Source organism: Nematolebias whitei, chromosome 5 (assembly GCF_014905685.2).
Source record: "Nematolebias whitei isolate Nwh7 chromosome 5, NemWhi1, whole genome shotgun sequence".
Lineage (NCBI taxonomy): Eukaryota > Metazoa > Chordata > Actinopteri > Cyprinodontiformes > Rivulidae > Nematolebias > Nematolebias whitei.
This window is the reverse complement of record NC_056502.1, coordinates 30,364,473-30,390,170: the sequence shown is the minus strand read 5'-3', so window position 1 is coordinate 30,390,170 and position 25,698 is coordinate 30,364,473. Positions and strand designations below refer to the sequence as shown.

Below are 25,698 nucleotides of genomic sequence, written 5' to 3'. Positions count from 1 at the left end.
CCCCCCCCCCCCCCCTCTCAGCTCTCAGTCAGAACAGCCTGGACAGGCAGGGAATGAGATTTGTTTTTCTCCCTGCTCCACCTCATATTGTCTCTCTTCCCACTGCCCCCCAGCTCTTAACTTGTTGCATGACAACTCTCTATGAAAATAAATCATCTCTCAAGACAACCTGCTTGTATGCGTGTGTGCATGTGTGGGCACGTGTGCGCGTGCAGCAGAAACCAGGAAGGGCTCCCTTATTGTGGTGTTGATGGTTTAGTTGTGGTCATGGGTGCAGAACTGCCACCCTGCTCCTGTGTGTATGTGTACGTGTGTATTATTGATGCCTCTGGCTGTGACCTGCCCACACTGTTATCACCGTGATTTATGCTCTCCCTGTCCACGCTCTGCTTTTCAGACTTTTTTCATCATCTAGCTGCTGTTCATTTAGACACTTAACCTCACTCTGCCGTTTTTGCAGTCCTTTGATTAGCTGCTGTTTATGTAATGTTACTGCGTATATGTCGAGTTACATCGGTCTTGGTGTTGCGGATGCTGATTTGGAGTCTACCTGGATTGTCAAGTTTTATTTATCTTTCATCAAAAATGAAATGCATACAATGAATTGCACTGCTCGGGGCGGTTGCATGTTGGTGGAGTAGCTCTGTTACATTCATTCTGAGTTATTGCTTTTGAAAACTTTTAATTCCTCTTTTTTTCTGGATGTAAATCGCTCTTTTCAGATGATTGCTCCCTCTGGTATCAGATGCTGTGCAGCTGGAAGGATTTTTACTGAAACCTTTTTACTTTTGGGCATTTGTTATGATGCGTAGCCATGACAACAAGGTGCTTTAACATCCCAAAAGCTCAATAATATCTCGGCTACAGCGCCAAATCGCAAATGAATTGAAAAGGAGGTGCCGTGGATGAATTCCCGTCAATCTGTCAGTGGTGCTCGAGTACCTGACAGCCGAGATCCGCTGGTGGGAAATTCTGCTTGTGACAATGGGAGGACTGGGATCATCCCCCGGCACCTTCAGCTGTTTGTCCGTGGTGATGAGGAGCTCTGCAGACAGCTGGGAGGAGTGATCATCGCTCAGGGAGGAGTTCTGCCCGGCATTCGGGCAGTCCTGCTGCCCAGGAGGACCGAGAGGCCTGCCGAATCTGACCGCAAGCTGGATCCAGGTGGACGGATCAGTATGTGACCAGATTCTTCAGATTCGCTGCAGGAGATCCTTCTTGCCCACAACTATCAGCATCTATAACAACTCTTCAATGAAACAAGGATGATGAGCTACGACAACACTGAATTTCCCTCTGGGATTAATCAAGTATTTTTGAAACGAATTGAACGATGCTTGAGCACTGTTTAGGTGAAGCATCTGGGTGTAGAACATCACACTACAAGTTGAAGTATGCCCTCCCACTAAACACGTGTGGCGTTTTAATGAGACGTGTGCGCCGCCTCGCTTTCCTTCAAGTTGCTGAACTACGCTCAACACCAACTGGTCCTTTCTGTGAGCGTTCATGAGCAGAGATGCCCAAATGGTGGAGCTTGCAGGTGGTGCTTCCTACTGCACCACTCAACCAGTCTGTGGTTGCCAGAGTAATGTGTCCCAGAATTCCTTCTCGTTCTACTAAGGTTTTTATTACGTTCTGGTGGTTTTGTGACTATATGTAGGAGTTTTGTAGCTGCTGTGCAGAATAGTGGCCAACTGTTTAATACCTGGTTAAAAGCAGACGTAAGATGTTTAGAAAGGTTGTGCTTCTGTTTGTGCTGAAATATCCCAATTTCTGGGAATTCTACTATATTTGAGTAAATTTTTCCTCAGACTTGGAGGTTTTCAAGACCGGACTCAAAGGTTGTTGTATAAAAGACAACCTCTGTTTTCAAAAGATTAGGAGCTTTTCTAAAATGTAAATAAAAACAGGATGCAATGATGTGCAAATCTCATAAACTCATATTTTATTCACATTGGACCAAAGTAAACACATCAAGCATTGAAACTAAGAATTTGTTTAATTCTTCTGAAAAAAAAATAAAGCAAATTTTTTTTTTTTTTTTGTGGCAAAAACATGTCTACAAAAGCGCTGACAGGACCATGTTTACCACTGCCATCACCTTCTTCCTTTTACAACAACATGTTAATGGATATATATATTACAGTCTCATTTAATGGTTTTCTATATAAAACTTTGTCTAGACTGGGTTAGTTATATTAGTTTTTAACAACCGTTTACATTTTGGAACGTGCTTAGCTTCTTTTTTAAATGACTTTGAGTCTCTTTCGCACGTGTAGACAGCAGATCCAGGTGCATTAGACCATATAATAATAACAATTCTTCTTTTGAAAACAGAATGTTAATGAACTTTCTAATGTAACTTAAAGTCCATGTGAAGTTTTTTTTTATGTATTTAAATGCATACAATTGGCACGTTTTGACTTTTTTTGTATAAATTGATTTTTTCATTATAAACAGTAAAAGGAAGGCTGTTGTTTTATTTTTCGACAGGTTTTCATTTTGCAGTCACTGCCAAGTGAAAACGAAACACGACGCTCTCCATGATTGATTGCACTGGTATATGCAGTGATTGTTGTGCTACATTGTGTATGCATGAATCCTTCAGCTTTACATTGTCCTTACTCAATTCATTTAGGATTTTTACAAATGTAAAATCTCCATGGATTGTTTGGCTGGACATCTTCGACTGCTCATTGGGAACACCACTCGGTTACAAAGCTAACGCTGAGCTCCAGCGTGCGTTTTAAACCAACAGTAACCTTCTGTCAGTCATGGCCAAACTGGTTCAAAATGAATCAGGATATTTTGAACCAGTTTGGCCATGACTTCCTCAAACGAGTCGGTGGGGGAGAGGGCGGGCTCCAGACACCATCTGAGCACCATCAAAACTCTCTTTCCCCTTTTACAAGCAGGGCGCCCCCCCCCCCCCACCGACAACTGTAGGCACAGACATAGCGCTAAGCTAGCAGTGCGCAATACAGACGTGCTAGCTAAAAGGCTACAAAGATAGCGCACTGTTTCCCTCCTGCTGAGCCGTCCGCACTCCCGCTCGAAAACTGTTGGTACAAACGGTGTGCAACCCCCCCACCCCCACCCCAGTCAACAAATATCGCAGAACAGGTGAGCGCCCTGCTAAGGCAAGTAATGTAGGGGAAACGCTGAAACTGGTTGACCCGCTATGTGAAGGTGCTGTTTATAAGAGGAGTTGGTTGCAGCTGCTCAGACTGATGAAATCTTTTGGATGAAAGACGAAACATTTCAACAAAAAAGAAACCATCCAGAAGACCCGACTTAACTTTGTTTTATTTTTAGTCCTTTCTAAATATCGTAATTTCCAGACTATAAGCCGCTACTTTTTTCACAGGCTTTGAACACTGCGGCTTATACAATGCTGCGGCTAATTTATGGATTTTTGGTTTTTGACGGGCTAACGAGCATCCTGCTACCAAAACATTTAGCCTCATCACACCCCGGCGCTCACATCGCTGTCCAATATATCTCTCTCCTGGGGGGGTGGACTCAATGAGACTACCTGTATAAATAAAGATTAAAAAAATTCTGAAATTACCAAACAGGTCAGAGTGGACCAATGAAATGAGGAGAGAACGAGGAAGGGGAACTTGTGCCCCTCCCTGGGGGCACAACAAAGTATTCGCAGCCACTCGATATCAGTGTGAATCGTGTATTAACGTGACACTCGAAGCTCGGTGGGAGGCTTGGATGACTGGTGGCGAGAAATCGTTTACCAAAACTGGCAACATGCAAAGAGCAACTTCTGCTCCAGTTTGCCAGTGGATTCTGACAGAGGAGCAGTTTTTAAAAAATCCTCTGCAGGAGGAAGATGAAGATAGCAATCAATGACTTCCTGGTAGGCTACTGTATATTTTTTAACCAGCCGTGTAACGGGCACTGTTCAGGAAAAAAAAACATTTACTGTACGTATTTGTGTATGTTACGGTACGTATTTAATCAAAAGTTTAAAAAATCTTTCTATGTAAATGTCTCACGTGACAACATGGACACCCGAGTCTTATACACAAGTGCAGCCTATTTATATACAAAATTATTATTGTTTAAATTTAGTGGGCGCGGCTTATATTTGGGTGCGCTCGATAGTCCAGAAATTACAGTAAATCTATAAAAAAACAAGACTGCCAGTAATGTGTTTTTAACACTACTTTTTTGTTTTGTAAAATAAAAACAACAGCATTTTTTACATGAAGATGGATTCTTTTCTCATGGCAAGGAGTCACCATGTTGTCACCTCTCAGCTTGTTGACCGTTTTGAAACGTATGTAATAAAAAGAAAAACGAGGGTAAAACTGCACTGGGGATAAAAACTCCAGGTCAAAACCCCCAAATCTGATTACTGCAGCTGTTACTGTAAGATGGGAAATGCCTTCTGACTTCCTCCCTGCTTTGCTCTTGTTTGATATTGAAGCGGTGCTCTTTTTTTTTTCCCTCACAGGTTGTGATGAAGATTATTAAGCACTACCAGGAGGAGGGTCAGGGCAGCGAGGTGGTTCAGGGCGTCCTGCTGGGCCTGGTTGTCGAGGACCGGCTGGAGATCACCAACTGCTTCCCCTTCCCTCAGCACACCGAGGATGACGCTGACTTTGATGAAGGTAACTAAGACTAGTGTCCCTCTGTGCTATTGATCTAAAACCATGGACTGATGCACAGAACATTAAAGGGGCTTGAAGTGAAGCAGTAAAATGATTCAGTTCGTAGTGACGGGGGTCGATGAATCCACATCATCATATTTGAATGCTTCAGCAACATTTCTTGTTGCTTTCATTACTGATAAGAACTTAGTTGTCAGTAAAATTTGTGCGCTTTTTATGAACTGCAGATGGGGATGATTAGGTTTTTAATTAGCTCCATCTTCTTAGGATTTACAGATGGAGCTAGAAATATTAATTTGAAGCATATTTGGTTTTATTTTTGGCTCTCAGACACTTGGTGTGGCTTTATCCGATCACGCCGCACGAAAAGGCTTTTGTCTTGAGGTTTTAAGTCTCAAAGCTGGTTCCTAAAAATATATTCGAACTGGATCAAAATGAAGCGTTTTTGAGCAAGTCGAGTGTTCGTTCCATCAGATGTGTGTTTGAGGGGGAGGTTGGGATTTAAAGAGGGCTTTTTTGTTTTTGGCATGTGCAGTATGTTCATCAGCACAATGTTAAGGTCACTGCAGAGCTCGAACGGAGCCCACCAGGCGTCCTACGCTGTCACTACCAGGGTCGATGTGCGAGGTCAGCAGGACAGGGCGGAATACTCCGGCTTTGGGTTGGGGGGGGGGGGGTGTTACAGGTGAATGGAGTGAACGTGCCCAGGGTTTCATTTAGTCCTCATCTGCAAACATCACACCTCCTGTCAAAAGCCGCCAAGTACTCAGACCTCTGCCCCTCTCATATCGAGCCCTGTTCTTACCCACTCCCCGTTAAGTGCAACAGAACCTGCAGCGAGCTGGACTGTGGGACCACGGCGGGGGGTGAGGGAGTTGAGCTGATGCAGGGAAAGATGGACAGGGAGAAAACTCCGGTTTAACAGGCCTTCACTACTAATGAGCAACCGTCAAAAAATCTGAGCAGAATGCCCGAGCAATGATGGCTAAAGGTCATTAGTGTGAGGAGCAGTGGCTCAGTGTGTGTTGTGTTGGTGAATGCCACAGCTGGTTGTGATGTTGACTTTTGATGGGCCAGATTTTCCATCTGCCACTTTTTTTAAGTTAACAAGGGCTTCAGTGAGTTGTGGCTTGCTGTGATGTGGGGCATATTTACAGAGCTCCCAACAGAATTCCTGAGCAGGGATTCGATCCAGCTGCAGAAGGTGATGGGCTTCAGATCACCTGACAGTATGGATATATTCCAGCTTTATATATATATATATGTCAAGTTTTGCTCTCGATTAGTAGATAACCTTATAACAGGCAGATGTGCATCTTCTAAAACGGTGTTCGAGCTCCAAAATTTTACCCACGGACTCTAAGCTAAATTGTTGATTGGCCATGACATGGAGAATTGATTTTATGTCTGTACATAGGGTCATTTTGTTCCTGTGTTCCTGTACGCCTGCCTGAATTACCTACCCACGCACACAGCTGCCCAGCTGGGCCAGTCAACTGTCTGCTCCACAGCAGCTAATTGTTGGCTCTTCATGTGTGCTGATGTTGGAGTGGGCTGCCTCGACCCGCTGCAGACCTTCTGCACCAAACTGATTTTGCTTTCGCACAAATCTTGCTTCAAAACATTTGTTTGAAAATGAAGGATATTAGTAGGTTGCACAGTCTAATTTCATGTCAGTTTTCAAATGATAATGAGAAAGGAGGGAGTTGTAGACTGGTAAGAGTTAAGGTGAAACCATCTGACGTATGAGATTTCACAAGATGTATTAGTGTTCAGAATGTGTGTTGAGGATGATTGTCAGCTGCTGCCATGCCATTTTTTAGTTCAGTTCTAGCCATTTTTGTGCATTTGTAGCAGACATCTCAATGTGGATTTTCTCCCAAGGTGGCTCAGTTGGTAGAGATGTTGCCTCTCAGTAGAATTGCATTCGGGCCCAAAAAATCCGACCCAACAGCTCGTAGCCATCATTTCCAAACCCCACCTGACCCAACAAATTAACAGTAATTACAGGTTAGAACCCGACATCCCCCCGTCCCCCTTGACATTTTTAATTAAGCATTAACTGCTTATATAGTTATTAACTATCAGTGGACGAGCACGGCTGAGGGGTCAGAAGATTGGAGCTGAGGGCGTTTGTCCTTTCATGGCCATCAAAGCACATTAAATCCCTGCTTCTGCCTGCATTCTGCATTATTCAGACATGGACCCTGCTTTGACATGTCTGCAGAATATTTTGGGTCTGTTAGGGTCGTCGGACGTGCATCCGCTGAGTGCCGCCAGCGACTGAACGTCCATTTGGGCTTTGGATGGATCACTGGCAGTAGTCTATCTGAAGCTTAAATGAGCTTTTTTTAAACTTCTTTCAACCGGCCGGTCAGCGCGCAGTCAAATGGCAGCATGATTGTATGGCAAGCCGTGTTGCCATATAATTGGATCGTCAGCTGTGTGCGTCCCTTATCCAATCAAAAGCCCGACACCGACCCGACCCACACATTAAGCACATTATTGTGGCCGGGCTTCTGGCCGGGCTTCCGGCCTGAATTAGAAATGACAGCTCTGCCTTTCAGCGAGAAGATTGCGGGATCAAATCCAGGCCTGGGACCTTTCTGGGTGGAGTTTGCATGTTCTCTCCGTGCATGCGTAGGTTTTCTCTGGGTACTCCAGTTTCCTCCCACAGACCAAAAACATGTATGTTAGACTGATTGGTAACTCTAAATTGTCCCTAGGTGTGAGTGAGAGAGTGAATGGTTGTTTGTCTCTATGTGGTGGACTGCAGACTTGTCCCTGTGGTGGACTGCAGACTTGTCCAGGGTGTCCCCCGCCTCTTGCACAGTGACAGTTGGACATGGACAATAGTGACCCAGAAAAGAAGTGGGTAAAGATGATGGGTGGATTAAAGTTTTATTAAAATCCATCCAGTGATTGATGAGATTCTGTTTTGCTAACGGACAGAGTTAACTCCAACAGTCATTGCCAGTTTTAAGCAATGAGCTCATACAGTCAGTGATACTTGAAATATGTTTTATAATTACCCTTCAGCTACAAACGCACCAAATCGTAGCTCAGTATCTCTTAAATGGACAGACTTAATGTCATTTTTGTGTTTTCAAATGTCACTTGATGAGAGTGGCCATTGTGAATTGGGTTGAGTCTAAAGGTTAATGAGCTCTAGAGGCACATCCAATGATTATTTTTTTAAAAGTTTTATTAAAGTCCGTCAAGCATTTCATGAGAGTTTTCTAATAAACAAAGACTCCAAATTACTTAGAATTTTGTTATTAACTTAAGTCCTTGTACAATCTATTAGTGCTATTAGGGGAACGGAGACTCGTCCTAAGCTGCGCAGCGCACTGTTTAAACCAACAGTTTTGTTTTTTTTTGGGGGGGGGGGGGCACAGAGGCAGCCGCATGCTGTTTGCACTGACAGTTTTACAGTTTTATACCAGGGTGTGTGAGAGGAGACAGACAGACACACATCTCAGCTGCGCGCTGTCTGAACCAACAGTTTTTTTTATTTTATTTTTTTGCGGGGGGAGAGACAGACACATCTGAGCCATGCGCTGTTTGTACCGACAGTTTTCGAGTGGTGGGGGTGCGTTCAGCGTGAGGGTTCAACAAGAAGGAAGAGGCTGCCTTTAGCTTTTTAGCTAGCACACCTGCATTGCGAGCTGCTAGTTTAGCGTTACGTCAGTGCACACAGGTGGTTGGGGACCCCACCCCCAACCACCGGGCGCTCGGTTCTGTTGACGGGGCGGGGGCCCCCGCTTGTATAATGGCAGCGGAAACACTGAATAATGTCTATGTATTGTCATCATTGTATGTTCCCATACAATGGTGACATTAGCTCTCTGCATTTAACCCATCCACCACTAGGCGGAGCAGTGGACGAACTTTGAAGGCGCCCGGGGAGCAACTGGGGATGGAGTGTCTTGCTCAGAGACACCACAAGATGTGCAGTGACCAGGGATTGAACCAGGAACTTCGGGTCCCGAGTCGGTTTCCCTGCCCCTACACCATCTCGACCCCTATATTATATATTTATATAGTGTTACATCATTTTTGGCCCCCTTTTTTTTTTGTTTTTTTTGTCATCTGCATTTTTGGTAGCAGCCCAAATTGACAAAGACCATGCAGAATAATGTAGTATTTTAATTCCACAGCAGAGAAAGCTATGCAGTCTCTGTAAGTAGGTCTAGGGACAAAATCATCGTTATTGGTATCAGTTATCGGCCAAATAAGTTTTAACATATTGGATATCGGCCAAAAATCCAATATCGTGCATCTGTAGTCAGTAATATTTGGACAAGTCCACCCCCACATGGCAGTCATTTTAATGATGCTAAACACAGCGTGTGTTTCCAAGTCAAATGACTTTCACCAAGTTTTTGAACCTTTCACGAAGGTAAAGAAAAGGTTGCTGGTGTAATTTGAATGCAGCTGCTCACACTTGCACTTTTCTTGTGCTGAGTTGTTTGCTTCTGGAAGTAATGTTTCAATAAGCGCCCTATTATTATGTACAGGGGGAGCCTTTTTCCAGCAACTTATCAGGAAACAGAAGGGCATGCACGTACTGCGATGTACGTCGTTCCACTTGTCTGGAGTCTCATAAGCACATTTATCTCTCTTCAAAATGTCTTCCTTTAAATACATTTGACTGACTTTACCGAAGTGTAAGATTTATAAAACCGTCATCTAATGGTAATAATAGAAAAGGGGCTTGGGTTAAACAAAAATGTACTCTTCAAACACACAGAATGAGCTGTTTAGTTGTTCTCATAGATAGTGAAAGTTATCTTTTTCACCAGATGTGTCTGTACTGCTTAAGGGTCTCTTTGTCCTTTTTATCGCCTGCTGACGGAAGGTGAAGGCGGGAGATAATGTCTATCAGAATATCTTATGAACCACTAGAAATGTTTTAATGAAACTCCGAAAGCAATCCTTAAATTTACGTCTAAAACTGATTACCTTTTAGAGTCAGCCCTGTTTAAGATGGCCGCCTCAGCAATTTGACCTTAGACAACTTAAAAATGACCGTAACTCAGTTAGTGTTACAGCTACTGACCCGCTGGGGTACAAATATTGATGTGATGGTAACTGAGAGTCGTTCCTAACATATAATTTGAGTGCTGGCAGATTGTGGAAAAATTTTAATTAAAATTCTGCCATTAATTATTTGACATCACCTCTGTCTGTTGGCAAAACATCTCATGAACTACTGGATAGATTTTAATAAAACTTTCTTAGGATTCACATCTACAACTGCTTACCTTCTAGAGCCGATCCAAGTCAAGATGGCCGGCGACCACCATGACCAAGTGACTTTTTTTTACAGATTTTGTGCTGAAACTTGGTGTGTTTGTAGCTCAGTCAGTCACAACACTTAAGTGCTGCTCATTGTGAGATTTTTACTTAAAACTTTTCTGAGTCAATTCCTATTTTACTGTTAACAAATGTCTCATGAACCGGTTGAAGGATTTTGATAAAACTGTCAGAAAGTAGATATTAGAAGTCTATCTACAACTGATTAACATTTGGAGTCAGTTCATTTAAAGATGGCTGCCACAAGTTAATTGTCATTCTCAAACACAATAATTGCTTTAACTCAGCCAAAAAGTCAAAAAGTTTTGTTGTATTGTCAGAGAAATGTCCAGTGGCTGCAGCAGCTTGGTGGTCAGTGTCGCGGTCATGTAACCCTGAGGTTGCGGGCTCAAGCCCATACTGCGTCAGGACGGGCATCGGGTGTAAAAAGAACGGCCAAATCTTTAATGTGAGTTTGCTCACTGTGGAGACCCCTGCAGAAGGCAGCAGCTGAAAGAAACCAGCATCTGAGAATCATCCCCTTCCATTATACAAGCAGGGCGTCCTGCCGTTTCTGCCAAAATTCAAAGATCAGCAGTGGAGGTATCAAACAGCAGTGGAGAAACTGATGTGGTAAAAATAGTTTTGCAACACAGTCAGAAGTAACGATCCAGTGTTTCCCCCTCCATTATCCAAGTGGGGCGCCCCGTCAACAGAGCCGAACTGCGCGCACCCGATCGGCACTGAAGTAGCGCTAAGCTAGTGGCATGCAATACAGGCACGCTAGCTAAAGGCAGTGCTCACGCCGTCACCCTGCCTTTTCCCTCACGCTTACCCCCCCCCCCCCCCCCCGGGCTTGAAAACTGTTGGTACAAACAGCGCAGCTCAGGCGTGTCTCCGACCCCACCCCCCGACCCCCCATCGATAAAAATAACGGACGAGATGAGTCCCGCCACATGGCAAATGCACACTCGTGATTTCTTGAGATATTACACAAGATTTTCAAAGTTTGACCAAAACGGTTAGAACATTGTAATTTCTCAGCATAAGATGATTTTTATTTGTCTTTGGACTCTTTGTTTTTAACGGTCTGATCAGCTGTAGTGTTCACACCTCATGAACCTTCGTTCTGCAGATGGAGGGATTTGACGAGTGTCTGTTACCCGCTCCTAAAACTGATATAAAATCCTCTCAGGATCAACAAACGCCACCCGTTCCGTTCACTTGTTATGTGATGTGACAAGTGGGCTAGATCACAATCCTCCGGCGTGTTGCATACGTACGGTGTTGACTTCTGCTGCCTGCCCTTTCAGCCCGGATGGTCCTGAGGGGAGGACTTCAAGTGCTGCAGTCTCAGTTCACATGAACATTTCTGTGAATTAACAAAGTCCATGCTCAATTTCTGTGAATTCTTCACTTTTCTGCAACTCCTTCAGGCCCAAATGAAACTCTGGACACAAAGACTCTGGTGTCTTAGATCATTTCTAACTTGTAAGGTCTGGATATGTTTCTGCGTTTGTCCACATCACTCTGAGTGTGTACAGCTGAATCATCTTACGCTGACTCATTGTTACCGGAGGCTCCTCAGACTGGAGTGACTCCATCTATCTTTAAAGGAACAATGCTGGAAATTGATAACAGTGTGTTTTTTTTTCCATGTGCATTCATGGCTTGCAAGCAAATACAATTAAGTGTGTGTCTGTGTGCGTGTGTGTGCTATGCTGCTTCTTCATCAACAGGTGCCAGTGTGGAGCTGTGCTTGTAAGACAGTCAGTGACAGCAAATGTGACCAAAATGAGTTTAAGAAAAAAAAAGACAGGAAAAGAATAATTGAGCACACAGAGCTACAGCAGGCTCAGATTAAAAAAAAGGAGCAAAATAAAGAACCTTGGCTGAACATCAACCTTCCTATCTCCTGTGCCCTTGCTCACACTGTCCTTTTATCATTGGCTAAATGTATGGAGGGAGATGTGTAGAGCTACAGGCAGTGACTCTCAAGGCATTTTGAGCAATAGAAGCACACGAGGAGCATGTTAATAATGTAGGCCGGCCCTCTGCTTTTGTTGTGATATCGGCGATAATGCATTACAAAGAAGACGTATCCTGGTACAGAGAGATTATTAAGGATGTGGGCTTCAATGAAGCTGTGCAAGGCAGTAATTGTACATCTCTACTCCCCTGATAGACACACACACACATGCAGGCACACACAGACGCACACAGGTTTGTCTTGCTATCTTTACATGGACTGCATTGATTTCCATTCATTTTTATTTAATTTCTATAGCCTAACTCTGACCCTTACCCTAAATCTAACCATTGCCATTGTATACCCAACCCTAAATTTAACAGTTACCAGTACATACCTAACCCTAAACCTAACAATTACCAGTGCGTAGGTCTGTCGCAATAAGCAATAAATCAATTAATCGCATGATAAATGAAAATTATCGACCTCATTTTCATCTATCGGCTTTATCGTTTCTTCGTGTCTCTCTTTCTACTGAAGACACTGGATGACAAAAGGCTCAACTCCGGTGCTCTTCACTGACCCCTCCCTTTCTCCTTTCTCTTTAAAATCTGTTTTAACCGTACAAAACCGCGTTTTTGGATCGTTAAAAGCAGCTAAGCTGAGAAGCTAAGCTAACAGGCCGACCTCGGGGGGTGTTCATTCCAAAATTCATGGTTGAAACCAGTGTTTTTCTCTGCAAAAAGAAGCTGAGAACTTGTTTACTGATTTAAAAGGTTTTTTTTATTAAAAGCTTTGTGTGACAAATGCTATGCTAAAGAGCTCAAACCACACCGAGTGTCCACCATTTTGAGAACCAAAAAACAGGAACAAGAGATAGCCCATGTCACGTCAAGGGGCCTCTCTCCCATTTTCTTAAAGAGACATGCTGCTCGCTCCCTCACTATCCATCCTTCAGTTCAAACAGTCTTGGACTGCCATCCGGTGGTCAAAAAAAGGTACTACACATAAAAATAAGCCAGAATTTCTTCTTAAATTTGACAATTACTAATTATTGTCAAACTTCAAACAATATTATTGTTTATTGCAATAATTTCTGAGACAATCGACCAGCAAAATTTGTTATCGTGACAGGCCTAGCAGTACATATGAAACCCTAAACCTAACCATTACCAGTACATACCTAACCCTAAACCTAACCCATCCTCAATTCACATCTTAGTTCTAAACCTAACCCATCCTCAATTCACATCTTAGTTCTAAACCTAACCCCAACCCACCAACGAGACTTGAACCTTGAAGACCGGGCTTTAGTCCAAAGAGCAGTTGGCTCCCACAATGTGTATGGACGTATGGAAAAAATGGGCCTCACAAAATAACATAAACAAGCACACATTTTTCTCTGTGCTTTCACACAAATATGAGAAGTGTTGTATTAATCAGTTTAAAACGAGTTTGTTTTACATATGATGGATTTTTAGTTACAAAGCAATTGGCCTCCTCTGTGAAACAAAATAAAATTGTTTACAAATTTGTTTATTCCAGCCTTCAACTTGGATACAGATTTGCATACAGACACACAGAAAAATATTATCAGGAAAGGATTATAAGGAAATTTTCCAGGTTGTCCAGCAACAACCTCTTGACAAAATCTGGTTGTCCATCATAATTTTTGGTTGTCCATAACTTTTACAATAAAGAAGGCAAAAAAATAAATAAATGTAATTTAATAAGTATATAATAAGTATAAGCAGTCTGATGCTAAGTTTGGAACGCTGCGATCACCCACCATGTAGCCGACAGAATGACCCACCTTGCTCTGCTCTGACTGGGTCAAACTGTGGCTGTGGTTCTCTTTATTGGTTGAAAGCATCAGTTTAATCCCAGTATCATTATTAGATTGGATGGCTTTAAAAAAGACCACAACAAAACACTTCTTTTTCTTCCCCTTTTCGTTTTTACAGCTGACAAAAATCTGTTGCGGCGATGAAGAACTTTAATCCATGTCTATTTCACTTTGCTGTCCACCAGACAACTCGAGGTGAGATCTGGTTGTCTGAGACAAAAATAGGTTGTCTCGGACAACCGGAAACCGCTTATGTAGACCCCTAGTTATAAAAGACTTGTTCTGTACATCTTTATTTTTGGACCAATTTGCTGAACTGCAGCATTGCTTGAGAACTGCTGGCTCTCGCCACACCTCATGTTTCAACAATTGGATTCTACATTGCACAAAGCACACTGACTAGAAGTGAGGAAAGTTAAGTGAGATGATGGAAGGGAACAATTTTACCACAAATATAAGATACATTAATAATGCAGTCATCTACAACTGATTCGTTTTGTATGTCAACCAGATGGCTGCGGCTACCAACTTACCTTTAAAAGAATAGCTGTAATTCAGTCAGTTTTACAAATATTGTATTAAAATTTTGTGTGACAGTAGCTGAGACTGATCTCCAACTCATATTCTGAGCGCTACCTGATTGCCCAAGATTCATGATTGAAAAATTGCCTATAATTTTTAGGAGTTAACTGTGCTAGGACATTATGTTATGAACCAGTGGACATATTTTATGAAAACTTTCAAGAAATAATCATTGGATGCATATCGACAGCTGATTGTTTGGAGTCAACCCAGTTCAAATGGCCAGCACAGCTAAACAACACTGCAAACCCCAATAGTCGCTAAGTCACTACTCTTACTGGTCTCTGGTGCCCATATCCAGCAGTCACTGTGTGAGAGACGGGGTACACCCTGGACTGGTCGCAAGTCAGGGCCATATAGAGACAAACAACCACCAACCATTCACTCACACCTAGGGACAATTTAGAGTTACCAATCAGCCTAACATGCATGTTTTTGATATGTGGGAGGAAACCGGAGTATCCGGAGGAAACCCATGCATGCACAGAGAGAACATGCTAACTCTACACTAAAAGGACCCCAGCTGGGATTCCATCTCGTGACCTTCTCACTGAGAAACAACAGCTCTTCCAACTGAGCCACCGTGCTGCCCTGCAAACATTTCATGCCACACGAGTGAAAATTACTGTCTAAATATGAAGGATGACTGAGATGCTTGTGATGGCCTCAGTTTTGACACTGCTGAGGTCAGCAGTTGCTAATCCACTGAATGAAATCACATTTCTCCAAAATTCTGGACAATGTTAAACATCAGTGTACAAAAGATATCTTCTCATTGAGCCTTATCATTATTTCCACTGTTAGAAGTGACAAAAGCCTTGCACATGGTTGATTTAATTAAACATATCTCCCTGAAAAATATACTGACTTTTCAGTATCAGTAATTTAGGTGGGTGCACCAGGGTTATAGTTCTTTTAATTTAAGTTGATCTGAATAAACTTCATTAAACTAACTCGTCCTGCTTCCATGTGACAGCAGGTTTCCTAAAAGACTGAACAAAATTAGAATGTTTCCTTTCTCTTTTCACCTCTCCACCTCCACCCTTTTTTAAACTCACTACATGTAAGCACCGCCTCTGCCCTTTTCTCCCGCTATTTCCCTTTGTTGCTTCTCCTCAATCATCAGCTCCCCCGTCTACCTTCTCTGTTTCAAAATCCTTCGTCCGTCCTGCCCCCCAAATGTAATTATGATATGTACTGTTGAAGAGAAAAATGGAAGCGCCCAACAAATGTCCTGTTGGGATAATCATGTCCTCGAAATAGAGCAATTTATTTTGCAGAAGCAATTTGTTTTAAATGATCAGCATGGGGTTCATTCCTTTTTCGTCTTTTTTAAAAAAAAATCTGGCTTTGATGCCATTGCCAAGGAAACGGATAAAAAAAAAAAAGTAAGCCTTTTTTTCTAGATCAAGAAAACCACTGTTGATAAAAGTGCAATGAGCTTTGAATTTGAAAAAAAGTCATCTTGTTTAAGTATGTATTTTATTTGTATGATAACGTGATGGATTGTGGAAGATGAGAGGAGTTAATGTTTTTGTTCAAGTCTGGATGTATGTAGCAATGGGAAACTATCTCATGAACTAATGCACAGAGAGTAATCGGTGGGTGTACATCTACAAATGATTAACTTTTGGAGTCAACTTCATTCAAGATGGCACAGCACAATAATATTGTCAAATGCAAAAAGGGCTAAAATTTAGCCATTTCTGCAGATACTGAGCTAAAATGTGTTGTGAAAGTAGCTGGGAGTCATTCCCAACTTATACTCAGAGTTGACTGGTTGTGTGAGATCTGTTTGTAAAAATTTTGCCATTAACTGTCTGAGTCAACTTTTGTCTTTTAGTAAAATATCTCATGAAGCAATTAACAAATTTTCATGAGACTTACATTAAGTAATTATTGGATGTACTTCTACAAGTGATTTTACTTTTCAAGTCGGTCAAATTTGAGATGTTGTTAAATGACCTTAAACTAGAAAAAAATGGTCATAACTCGGCCAGTGTTGCAGATATTGAGCTAAATTTGGTGTGATGAGAGTTGAGTCACTCAACACATTCTTTGAGTGCTATCTAATCTTGTGAGATCTCACAGTATCATTGGGTTGCTTAATGTAAACACTGGTTCTGGTCTGGTTGATTCCAGACTGGGGTGTTTCACTTCAGGCGTTGCATTAATGTGATTAAGTACAGAAGTCCCATTGACATCACATCTGTCTTAGAGCCATGCTTGGGGCTCATCCCACATCCTACTACCACAACCAATGGACCATCCCCTACTCATTCTAGGATGGTTTCTTTACATGCCCTTGCAAGAAGGGAAGTGTCGGTGAATCCTTTCTCTGTTCTCAAAGAAAAAGATTTAAGTTAAGTAACCCAACATACTTTTTCTAACATCGTTGTTTCATTATGGGAGATCCAACCCACTCCCATATACTATTAAAGCCCTGAAGCCCAAACTGCAGCTATCTTGAACCTGGAATAAGCGGTCTCTGAGGTTTCAGCATCCAGTACTCATGAGATAGAGATGACGAAGAGATTGCTAAGCCTGTAAAAGTGCACAAACATGTGAGATATGGCACAACTAGCTGCAGTCCTGGACAGATACTCCATGAAAAAGGGCCGATCATTGTGGCTATGCTCCCCGTAGAATGTGCTTTCACACCAATTGGGGGCTGTGTCCCCTACACCTGTAACAAAGACCTATGGTCGTCACAGTTCCAGGTGCTAGCTTCTGCTGCCTCTTCCACAGTTTTAAATGAATTACTATGGAGGACTTCAAGCACCAATGAGAAGTCCTACAATGTAACCAGAGGTTTAGAGACGTGCAGCTTATGCCATGACCCCTTCATGAAGCAACACATTGTCTAACAGTGCTGTCCATCAGGTTTGTCACCAAACCCAATGTGACAAGTGTAAATTTCTGCAAGATAAACTTTAATGGTGGAGAAAACCTTTTCCTCTCTCCCCACTGAGGGAGCTTAGTTGTAGCTTATCACATAGAAAAAAAGTGAGAATGAGGAGGATGTGGTTAGCTGACTGTGGTAATGTACTGTGGGTGGAGCCCTAAGCATGGCTCAACCAGTTTGTCAGACAGATGTGATGCTAGCTTCACTAGTTGGGCATGCCAAGGCAATTTAGTAAAACACTGAGCAAAGTAAAAAAAAAAAAAAAACTAAAAAAAAAAGTACTTTTTGACATTCCTTCTGCCCACAAACATGTTACTAGCTCCATCCCCAAAACAGGTGGCAGAACCTTTAAAGCCTTCTGTCTAGCTTCAAGTCATGCCTCCCATTGGTCCAGAGGATACCAGTTGTCAGCCTCGTGGTAAAACAAGTTTTACCATGTCTTGTTTTTTCAAAAAAACAAGATTCAATAATTGTTTTTGTGTGTGTGTGTGTGTGTGTGTGTGTGTGTGGTGGTGTTTTTTTTTTTTTCCTCAAGGAACATGTCTGTTTGGTCATGTTTGACAGCTTTATTTTAGGCAGAGAGCATTGGAGTTTGGTATTTGACTGTCTATTTATAACAAGGCAGCTGCTCAAGTTCTAACAAAACGCATAATTTAACAAAAGAGCGTACAGCTACTCTTTGTGTGTAAACCTTAAATCTTAAAAGTCATAAACAAGGTTTATTGTTACTGGATTATTGAGCATGCATCAGGATAAACAAGGTTGCTTTTTTTCTGATTGGCACCTTCTTCTCAGTCTGCTATTTCTTGTTTATGTCACTCCTGCTGCCGTGGTTTGAAATACTCAGCAAACCAATTAGTCACTTAGCTTAAGATTGGATTTATTAGGACTGGGATGTGAGATAAAGAAAATGCCACACTGTGAGGCAACTCTGTCTGCTCTGATTAAAACTCTAAAGTGAATAAAAGGTTACTGCAGGTCATTACAAAATTACCTGGTTTGTTTGGTTTTCATAAAACTAAAAAAAAACAAACCTGCAGGCACAAACGGTAAAAAAAGACGCAAGATAACTTCAGTATATGGTCTTATCTGCTCTTGCTTCTATATTAAACAAACAAAAAAAAGGTTGAAGAAATGCTCATGTTTTATTAGAAAAACTAATAATATTTTGTTAAACATTATGCCAACTTGAGAAAATGAGCCATTATTTGCTAATATTATACACCCCTATTTATGAACTTGGTGCTAATTAATGAGCCAATATTTTGTTTTTATAAATTGCAATTTATTGAAAGCAATTACTTTATATCTCCTTGCTGCTCTTCTTGGTTTCTTTGGAAGATAAGTAAGGATATAATCTTTTATAGGCTTTTGAGGTGTATTTTATTGTTCCCCCGTCGCAAAACGAGGAGGTGGAATTAGAAATATGTTCATTTGTCCATGCATGTTGTGAGCATGATAACTTGGAAAAATAAGTGAGGTACCGACTTCAATTTTGATTTGTGTCTACATTTAGACGCAAGAAAGGTTTCTTTCAAAAATTGGGTTGCCATTACAAAATACAAGATGGCTGCCTGCCACCATATTTGTGGATATGTTAGACTTGTGAGCTGGATAACTTAAAAAAAACCAAAAAAACAAGCAACATGCTGACTTCCATGTTGGTATGTGGCTGCATCTAGACATACATAAGGTGTCTCAAAATTTGGGCTGCCAAGTCAAAATCCAAGATGGCTACGTGTGTGTGTGTTCTGTAAATTACAATAATCAACGATAATAAATTCTCTTCAATCCTCCAACCCACTTCTCATTAGCTACGTGCCTCTCAAGTTAGCAAGCTAACATATAACCTAGCATATACTATTGCCTTGTAAAACTTTAGCCAGCCCAGAACAATAAATTTTATGAAGAGTTATACTATATGTCAGTGTTGGTAACATTATCAAGGAAAGATTTTAATGGGGCTCTTGAAGTCTAGTCATTTAACGTACAATTAACAACTGATTAAAATCTGAAGTCAGCCCAGTTCAAAATGGCCTCCACAGCTAGTCAACTATAACCAACACAAAAAGGATTATAACTCATTCAAATTTACAGATTTGAAGCTAATTTTGGTGTGAGAGTAGCTGTGAATTGTTCACTACACATTCTTTGTGCATTGATGCAACTCATGAAATCTCACAGTATTGAATGAAATTATGAATAATTTACAATCTTTGACCAAAACTTTCCTTCTAAACATAAGTTGAATATAGTTGAAAACTCAATATGTTTACATGCGCAAAATTCTTTGACCAGATTGAAATGTTTTCAGATTAAATAATTCAAATGTATCATTTACATGGCCATAATCAGATCATGATGAATGTTTACATGCAGCGGGATTTTATTCAGAATAGAAGTGCTGACATATGCAGAGCGGTAAACTGTCCTTAAAAAACACAGAAGAAGAAGTTCTACTTCTGGGATGAACTTAAACAAACCTGAGCACTCAAAATGGACCTGTGACAGGTCTTAATGACAGTGGAGACGTTGCTGCACTCCCTGACTGAGCTTCAGGTGATACAGATCATTTTGAGCTCTTTCAAAGTTTCTAGTAGAAATGTTGTTGCTCACCGACCTGTTTTGCTTCCCTGACATGCTAATATTATTAGCATTAGCCAGGTGGAAATACGTGAAGTAGACATAGGTCGCACATGCGCAGTCAGGTCAGTTTTTTACAATCAGAAAAAAAATGAACAGATTAAGTGTTTACATGCACACCGTTCGGATTATGAATTGGTATAAACCACTCCTCTCATTCTGATTACAAATTCTTTCAGATCGGGCTGAATCAACAAAGAATAATCTGAATGGGGCGTTTACACGACACATTTTTCTTCCGAATGGCTGTTTAATCCGATTACTTATGTCCATGTAAACATAGCTACTGGCATGAAAGATGCCCGGTGATGTACTTTCCTTCAAGGAATGCTTGGCTTTTAATCCTAAACTGTTAGTTGACTCTCTGTGTAAATGCGTTCTCTGCAGAGTTTGGCCTTTATTTTGCTTTCAAAATGCCAACAGTGTTGGAGAAAAACAGTACTTATTAGATTAGACGCTTGTTTAACTTACTGCTCTGATTCCACCTTTTCTGGCGAGACGTCTACAGGTTTGTAACATCTGCTTCAGTTTCCTCTTCGTCATTGTCCATCCAATGATTCTTGACGACACCACTGTCTGAATACTGTCCCTCTCGAGATGTTAGATACCATAATTGGAACTTTTTACTTTACGCTTTTTTTGCATCATTTTCTTTGTACCAACAGCATACAACCTGATTAATTCACCACAAAGAGGGGAGATTCTCGTATAGGTTTTTTCTACACTGAATAAGAAGCAATAAGCAACGCTTGACTTGATAAACCTGTGGTTTGTAAGATAGATGCTTAAATTTAAATATTCTATTAAAATGGACAAAACATGGATTTTTCCAAAACTATAACTAAGTATCAAAAGTTAAAACATTTTATCAACATTTTTCTCTACTGATGTCTGAGAGGTTAGTTTTGTGAGCTGTTTCTGTCATTGGTGGCTGACATGCTGATGGTTGGGTTAATTGAAGTCAGGGGGATTAAAACCCCTCTGCCATGATCACTCTGCTTTTCTTTTTTTTTTTTTTTTACAAAAACTTCAGTATGCAATGAGGCATGTTGTGTGGATGGTGCACATGTCAACTAAAGTTGTGAGGTCTACCATTGTGATAAGGTCTACTTGGGGGTTTAGCCCTCTAATAGATCACTCTACCTTCCCCAAATGGGAAATTGATTTCCTCTGTCTTTCCTGTCCTCCATCACTGAGGCTAATTAGAAATCACTTACAGCCCACCTCAAAGGCAATGCATAGCATTAATTAAAAGCCTGGCGTTCCTTCAAGTAATTCATATCACCCTTCTTCTTTCATGCCAGAGCATTAAGCTAAAATCTTATGTTAACAAACACAGCCACTAAGTTCAAATCTTGAAAATAACATTATAACTGAGATATTCAGTGTGTTGCAGATGGCCCTGAACTACGTATCAACCATATCAAATTTTAGCATTAGTTATAGCAATTTTTGTGTTCGCTAAGTTTAATTAGCTGTGGCATCAAATTAAATTTACTTTTAAACTTAATCAGTTGTAGATGTACATCCAGTAATTTCTTGGAGAGTTTCGTTAAGTGCTGTCCAGTGGTTCAAAGGGTATTTTGCTAACATACAAAGAGGGTTGACTCCAACAGTTAATGCCACGATTTTAACTAAAAGTTCTAGTGCTTGTAGGATGTGGGAAACACTTTGAGATATTAAAACAACAAAATTCAACCAATATCTGTAAAAGTACCTGAATTAGCCAGTCTTTTCAGTATTTTTTTATTTGTTTGCAAACTTTGAATTACTGTGGCGGCCATTTTAAATTGGGTTGTCTCACAGTTAATCAGTTAGACGCAATTTATAGATAACTTGGAGAGTTTTATTAAACTCTATCCAGTGGTTTATAAAGTATGTTTTTGCTAACAGACACAAATGGTGCACTGGTAAAGGTGAAATTGTAAAATTTATAGTTTTCATTTTGGGGGTGAGTGGGGGATATTTAAGAAAAGCAAAGTTCTTCCATGCTTGTTCTTGTTTCAGTTTGAGCGCAGTTACTCTCCAAGCATTGTGTAAATCAGGCTGAGTCTGGCTGTTAGCAGAGAGCTGTACCCCTACCTGCCTCTGAATGTTCACCTGGTGTTATAAATCAAGAGTGCGAGTCCCCCGAGCGCAGTCACCATCAGCATCAGTCCCCCTGTTTTATTCATTTGCTTCTTTGTCTCGTCACAACGCTGCCCTACATTAAATTTTGTGTGTGAAGGGAGGTCGGAATGCATTACTGCCCGCCACTGCTAATCCAGGTGAGCTGTGGAGAGCAGGGGAAGGGGTAGAGAATGTGACAAGGATGTGAAAAATTGGGGGGAAGATGAGCTGTGGATGGCAAGAGCGATGGTGGGTGGGGGCACAGAGGTGGGGAGATGAGGGGCTGATGGAAGAGAGAGAAAGATACGAGGGAGAAGGAGAGCAGCCAAGCAAATGACGGAGAGTGGGAGCATAGAGAGGCAGGTGGGGATGGACAGCTAAAGCAAACGGCTCTGAGATGTATGCAGGTGTGCAGTCACTGGATAAAGATGGGTCAAGATGGAGGAAAACACACACAAAGACACAATCTGGTTCATGACGAACATTGATTAGAACAAGGGTGGACTACAGTTTTTTCTAAATGGCCAAATCAAGATATTTAAAGTAACTTAAGGGTTGCATAAAGAATCAAGAAATATATTTTCTTTAACACTGATAATCTGGAAGACATTTTTCAGACGTTTTTTAGCATACCGTATTTTCCGGCCTATAAGTCACATTTTTTTGCATAATTTACATGCCCTGCGACTTATACACCGAAGCGACATATTTATGGATTTTTTTTCCCATATTTATAAACCAATTTTTGGCTGCGATATATGTTTTAATTCATTCTGACTGAAAATATTGACCACTACCATTTTCAGCCGCTAGATGGCACTCGAGTAGTTTGGCATGCCGTTGTGTCATGTAATAGGTAAAAGTGGCTATTAATGACACAATCGACTTGCCATAGTCTGCCACTGTTGTCCAGATCGCATGGAGCAACCGTCCAGTCTCTGCGCCGCCCTGACGAAATGCAGCTAATTTGATCGCCATTTTCTTTGGCAGCCATTTGATTTTTGGCACATCGGCCCACATTTCCAGGTTGTCAGCGGTGACGCGTAACAAACGTGACACGTCAGCAGTGGCGCATAATCGATGCGACGTATACAGCGAAGCAACATATTTATAGATTTTTCCACTTTATTAGACATATTTGGACTGATGCGACTTATAGGGTGGAGCGACGTGTATGGCGGAAAATACAGTAGTTGGCATGGTTGATAAGAATATAAGACATACTTTCTGTAAACTGGCTTTTGTGACGGTATATACCGTAAGCGACACTTTGGCTCTTGGGCCATAGGTTGCTCATGTCTGGATTAGCAAAACAAGGACATAACTTCATGGTACTGATAGAAACAGCTTAACCACCAACAGCAGACCAATCTAAACTCCTTCTTTAGTGATTAAAAAGTTTTAAAGCGCATAAAACTCTTAAATCACCTAACACCATTGACCAGTTAAGATGTTGAGGACTCAGTCCTGATAAACCTGTGTTGCTGAAATATGACTTTTCCCTTTAGCTGTTCTGTAAGCTGTGCTAATCACAGGTGGGCCTGTGTTTACTCATGCAGGTCTGGTAGTTGTAGTTCTACACAGGTGTAGCCACATGGGGTTTAGCCGAGACAAATGATGTGGGCGTTGCTGCAATTAATTGTCCCTGCAGTGTCCTGTATCAGAGAGGCTTGACTACCAACACCTGTGAATGGATGAGCTGAGACGCAGAGTCTGTGGGGAGACGAGCTGTAATATCGTTTTTGGGATGAAATGTAAGGTTAAACATGAATTATGAGAAAGCGTGTTCATCTTTTTCCTCTTGTTTCAAAGTTATGTTTTTGAATGTCTGGGCTTCTCTAGATTAAATAGAAACCACACTGAATTAAAATGGATTACAGGTAAAAATGAACAGATTGCAGTGTGTTTTTTTACTGACTGATTCCAATTTTTGATTTTGGTACAACTCTGACCTGCAGATTCTGGATGGACATTTGCTTGTATTTTTATTTACCGTATTTTCCGCCGTACGTGTCGCACCGCCATATAAGTCGCATCAGTCCATATTTGTCTAATAAAGTGGAAAAAGTCATAAATTTGTCGCTTTGCCATATACGTCACATCTATTCTGCGTCACCGCTGACCACCCAAAAATGTGTGCCGAACCCGGATATTTGTGCCAATGTTGTGCCAAAAACCGATGGGCCACCAAATGGTGGCCGCGGGAACGTGCACGGGAGGACTTCAACAAGAATTTAACAAGATTAACACTTAAAAACAATTATTTGTTTGCTCAAAATTATATTAAAGTGTGTATCAATCTGTTTGCTTAATAAATGCACTTTAATGGTCAAATCAGCTGAATTTCAAAATTAGTTTTGCTTGTATCATTAAAAGCTGGTGAAGATTCTCAGTCATCCAGGTCATGGTAAATTCAAAAAAGTTCAAGAAAAAAAATAGTATAAAGTATAATAAACAAAAGTCCAGTTGTTTTAGTCTTGAACATTTTTGAATTTGCCATTATAGCCACATTTTCTTATTACATGATACAACAGCATGCCATACTACTATTACTACTCTGCTGCCATCAAGTGGCTGAAAGTGGTAGTGCTCTTTTTTTCAGTCAGAATGAATGGAAACGGTCATATCTCAGCCAAGAATGGTTTATAAATATAGGGAAAAAAATCCATAAATATGTCGCTTCAGCCTATAAGTCGCAGGGCATGTAAATTATGCAAAAATCTATGACATATACAAAGAAAAATACAGTAAATGTTTTTTTTTTTAAGAAACGTGTCCTTATCTCCAAAATTGCACCAAAGTAAGTCTTTTTTTTCTCCCTCTGGAAAGCTAAAAATAAATTGGTGTTAGATGTTAGATTATTAAATCATAGTCATTTTTTGTAGCTATATGCATGCCAAATTACAACATTACAAAATGATAGTATTAAACTGTGGTTCGTACACAAACTAGCAGTACACTGATGTCCCCCGTCGCTGAAGGATTTAAAAAGTGAATGTTTCTAGTTTTTGAGATGAGTGTTTTTCTGAACTGGAATTGAACAGAGAATCTTAGTAAACCTGAATGTTTATGGTGCAAGATATTCTAGTGGGTAGGAGTTACACTGTGGAGAAGAACAGAAGTAAGAACTAAGAACTACTGTTTTGTGATATTTGATCTAAAATAAACTTGTGAAAGCTTTAGGAGGCAAAGTGAGTAGCTTTACCTGAATACTATACTTCATTGGAGGACAATTTAATATGTTTTGTTTAGAACTATTTTTACAAGAAAAAAGTGAATTCAGTTCAGAACAACTGGAGTGAACCTCCAGACACCGAGGAGGAATTCTGCTCTTCCTCCCGCTGAAAGAGCATCATTCCTGCTCCCATCATCAGGAATGTGACTATTTCAAGGTTTGGGGCAGAACCGTAGCCATTTCTCAGCATCAGCATCCTGTCTAACTAGGGAGTAGGCAGCTCAGAGGTGTTTCCACTGTGAGGAGGAAACTGTCAGCAGAAGACGGGAGTATGAACGGACGGGGACACTCCATTCTTTTGACCACAGGGAGGAGGAAGTTGCAGGGCTTTCTCAAAGTCTGATCTGCAAAGATGCATGTTTCAGTCTCAGTCTCATCTCACTTGCCTTGTACTGACAAATAAAATCAACTCTTTAGTTACATTTCTTCTTCTTTTTATTTTTTTTACAACTACTTCCATTCAGTGTTTTTCCTCATTACCTA

The 25,698-nt window shown here is 41.0% G+C and overlaps 1 protein-coding gene across 1 annotated transcript in view; it reads left to right on the top strand.

The window, feature by feature from the left end:
- LOC119410180 (eukaryotic translation initiation factor 3 subunit H) overlaps positions 1 to 25,698 on the top strand; it is a gene marked incomplete in the record, with an annotated part of 130,877 nt that overhangs the window by 6,243 nt on the left and 98,936 nt on the right. Inside the window, 1 exon segment of the mRNA XM_037677092.1 lies at positions 4,472 to 4,628. Within this exon segment, the coding sequence (XP_037533020.1) occupies positions 4,472 to 4,628 (157 nt within the window).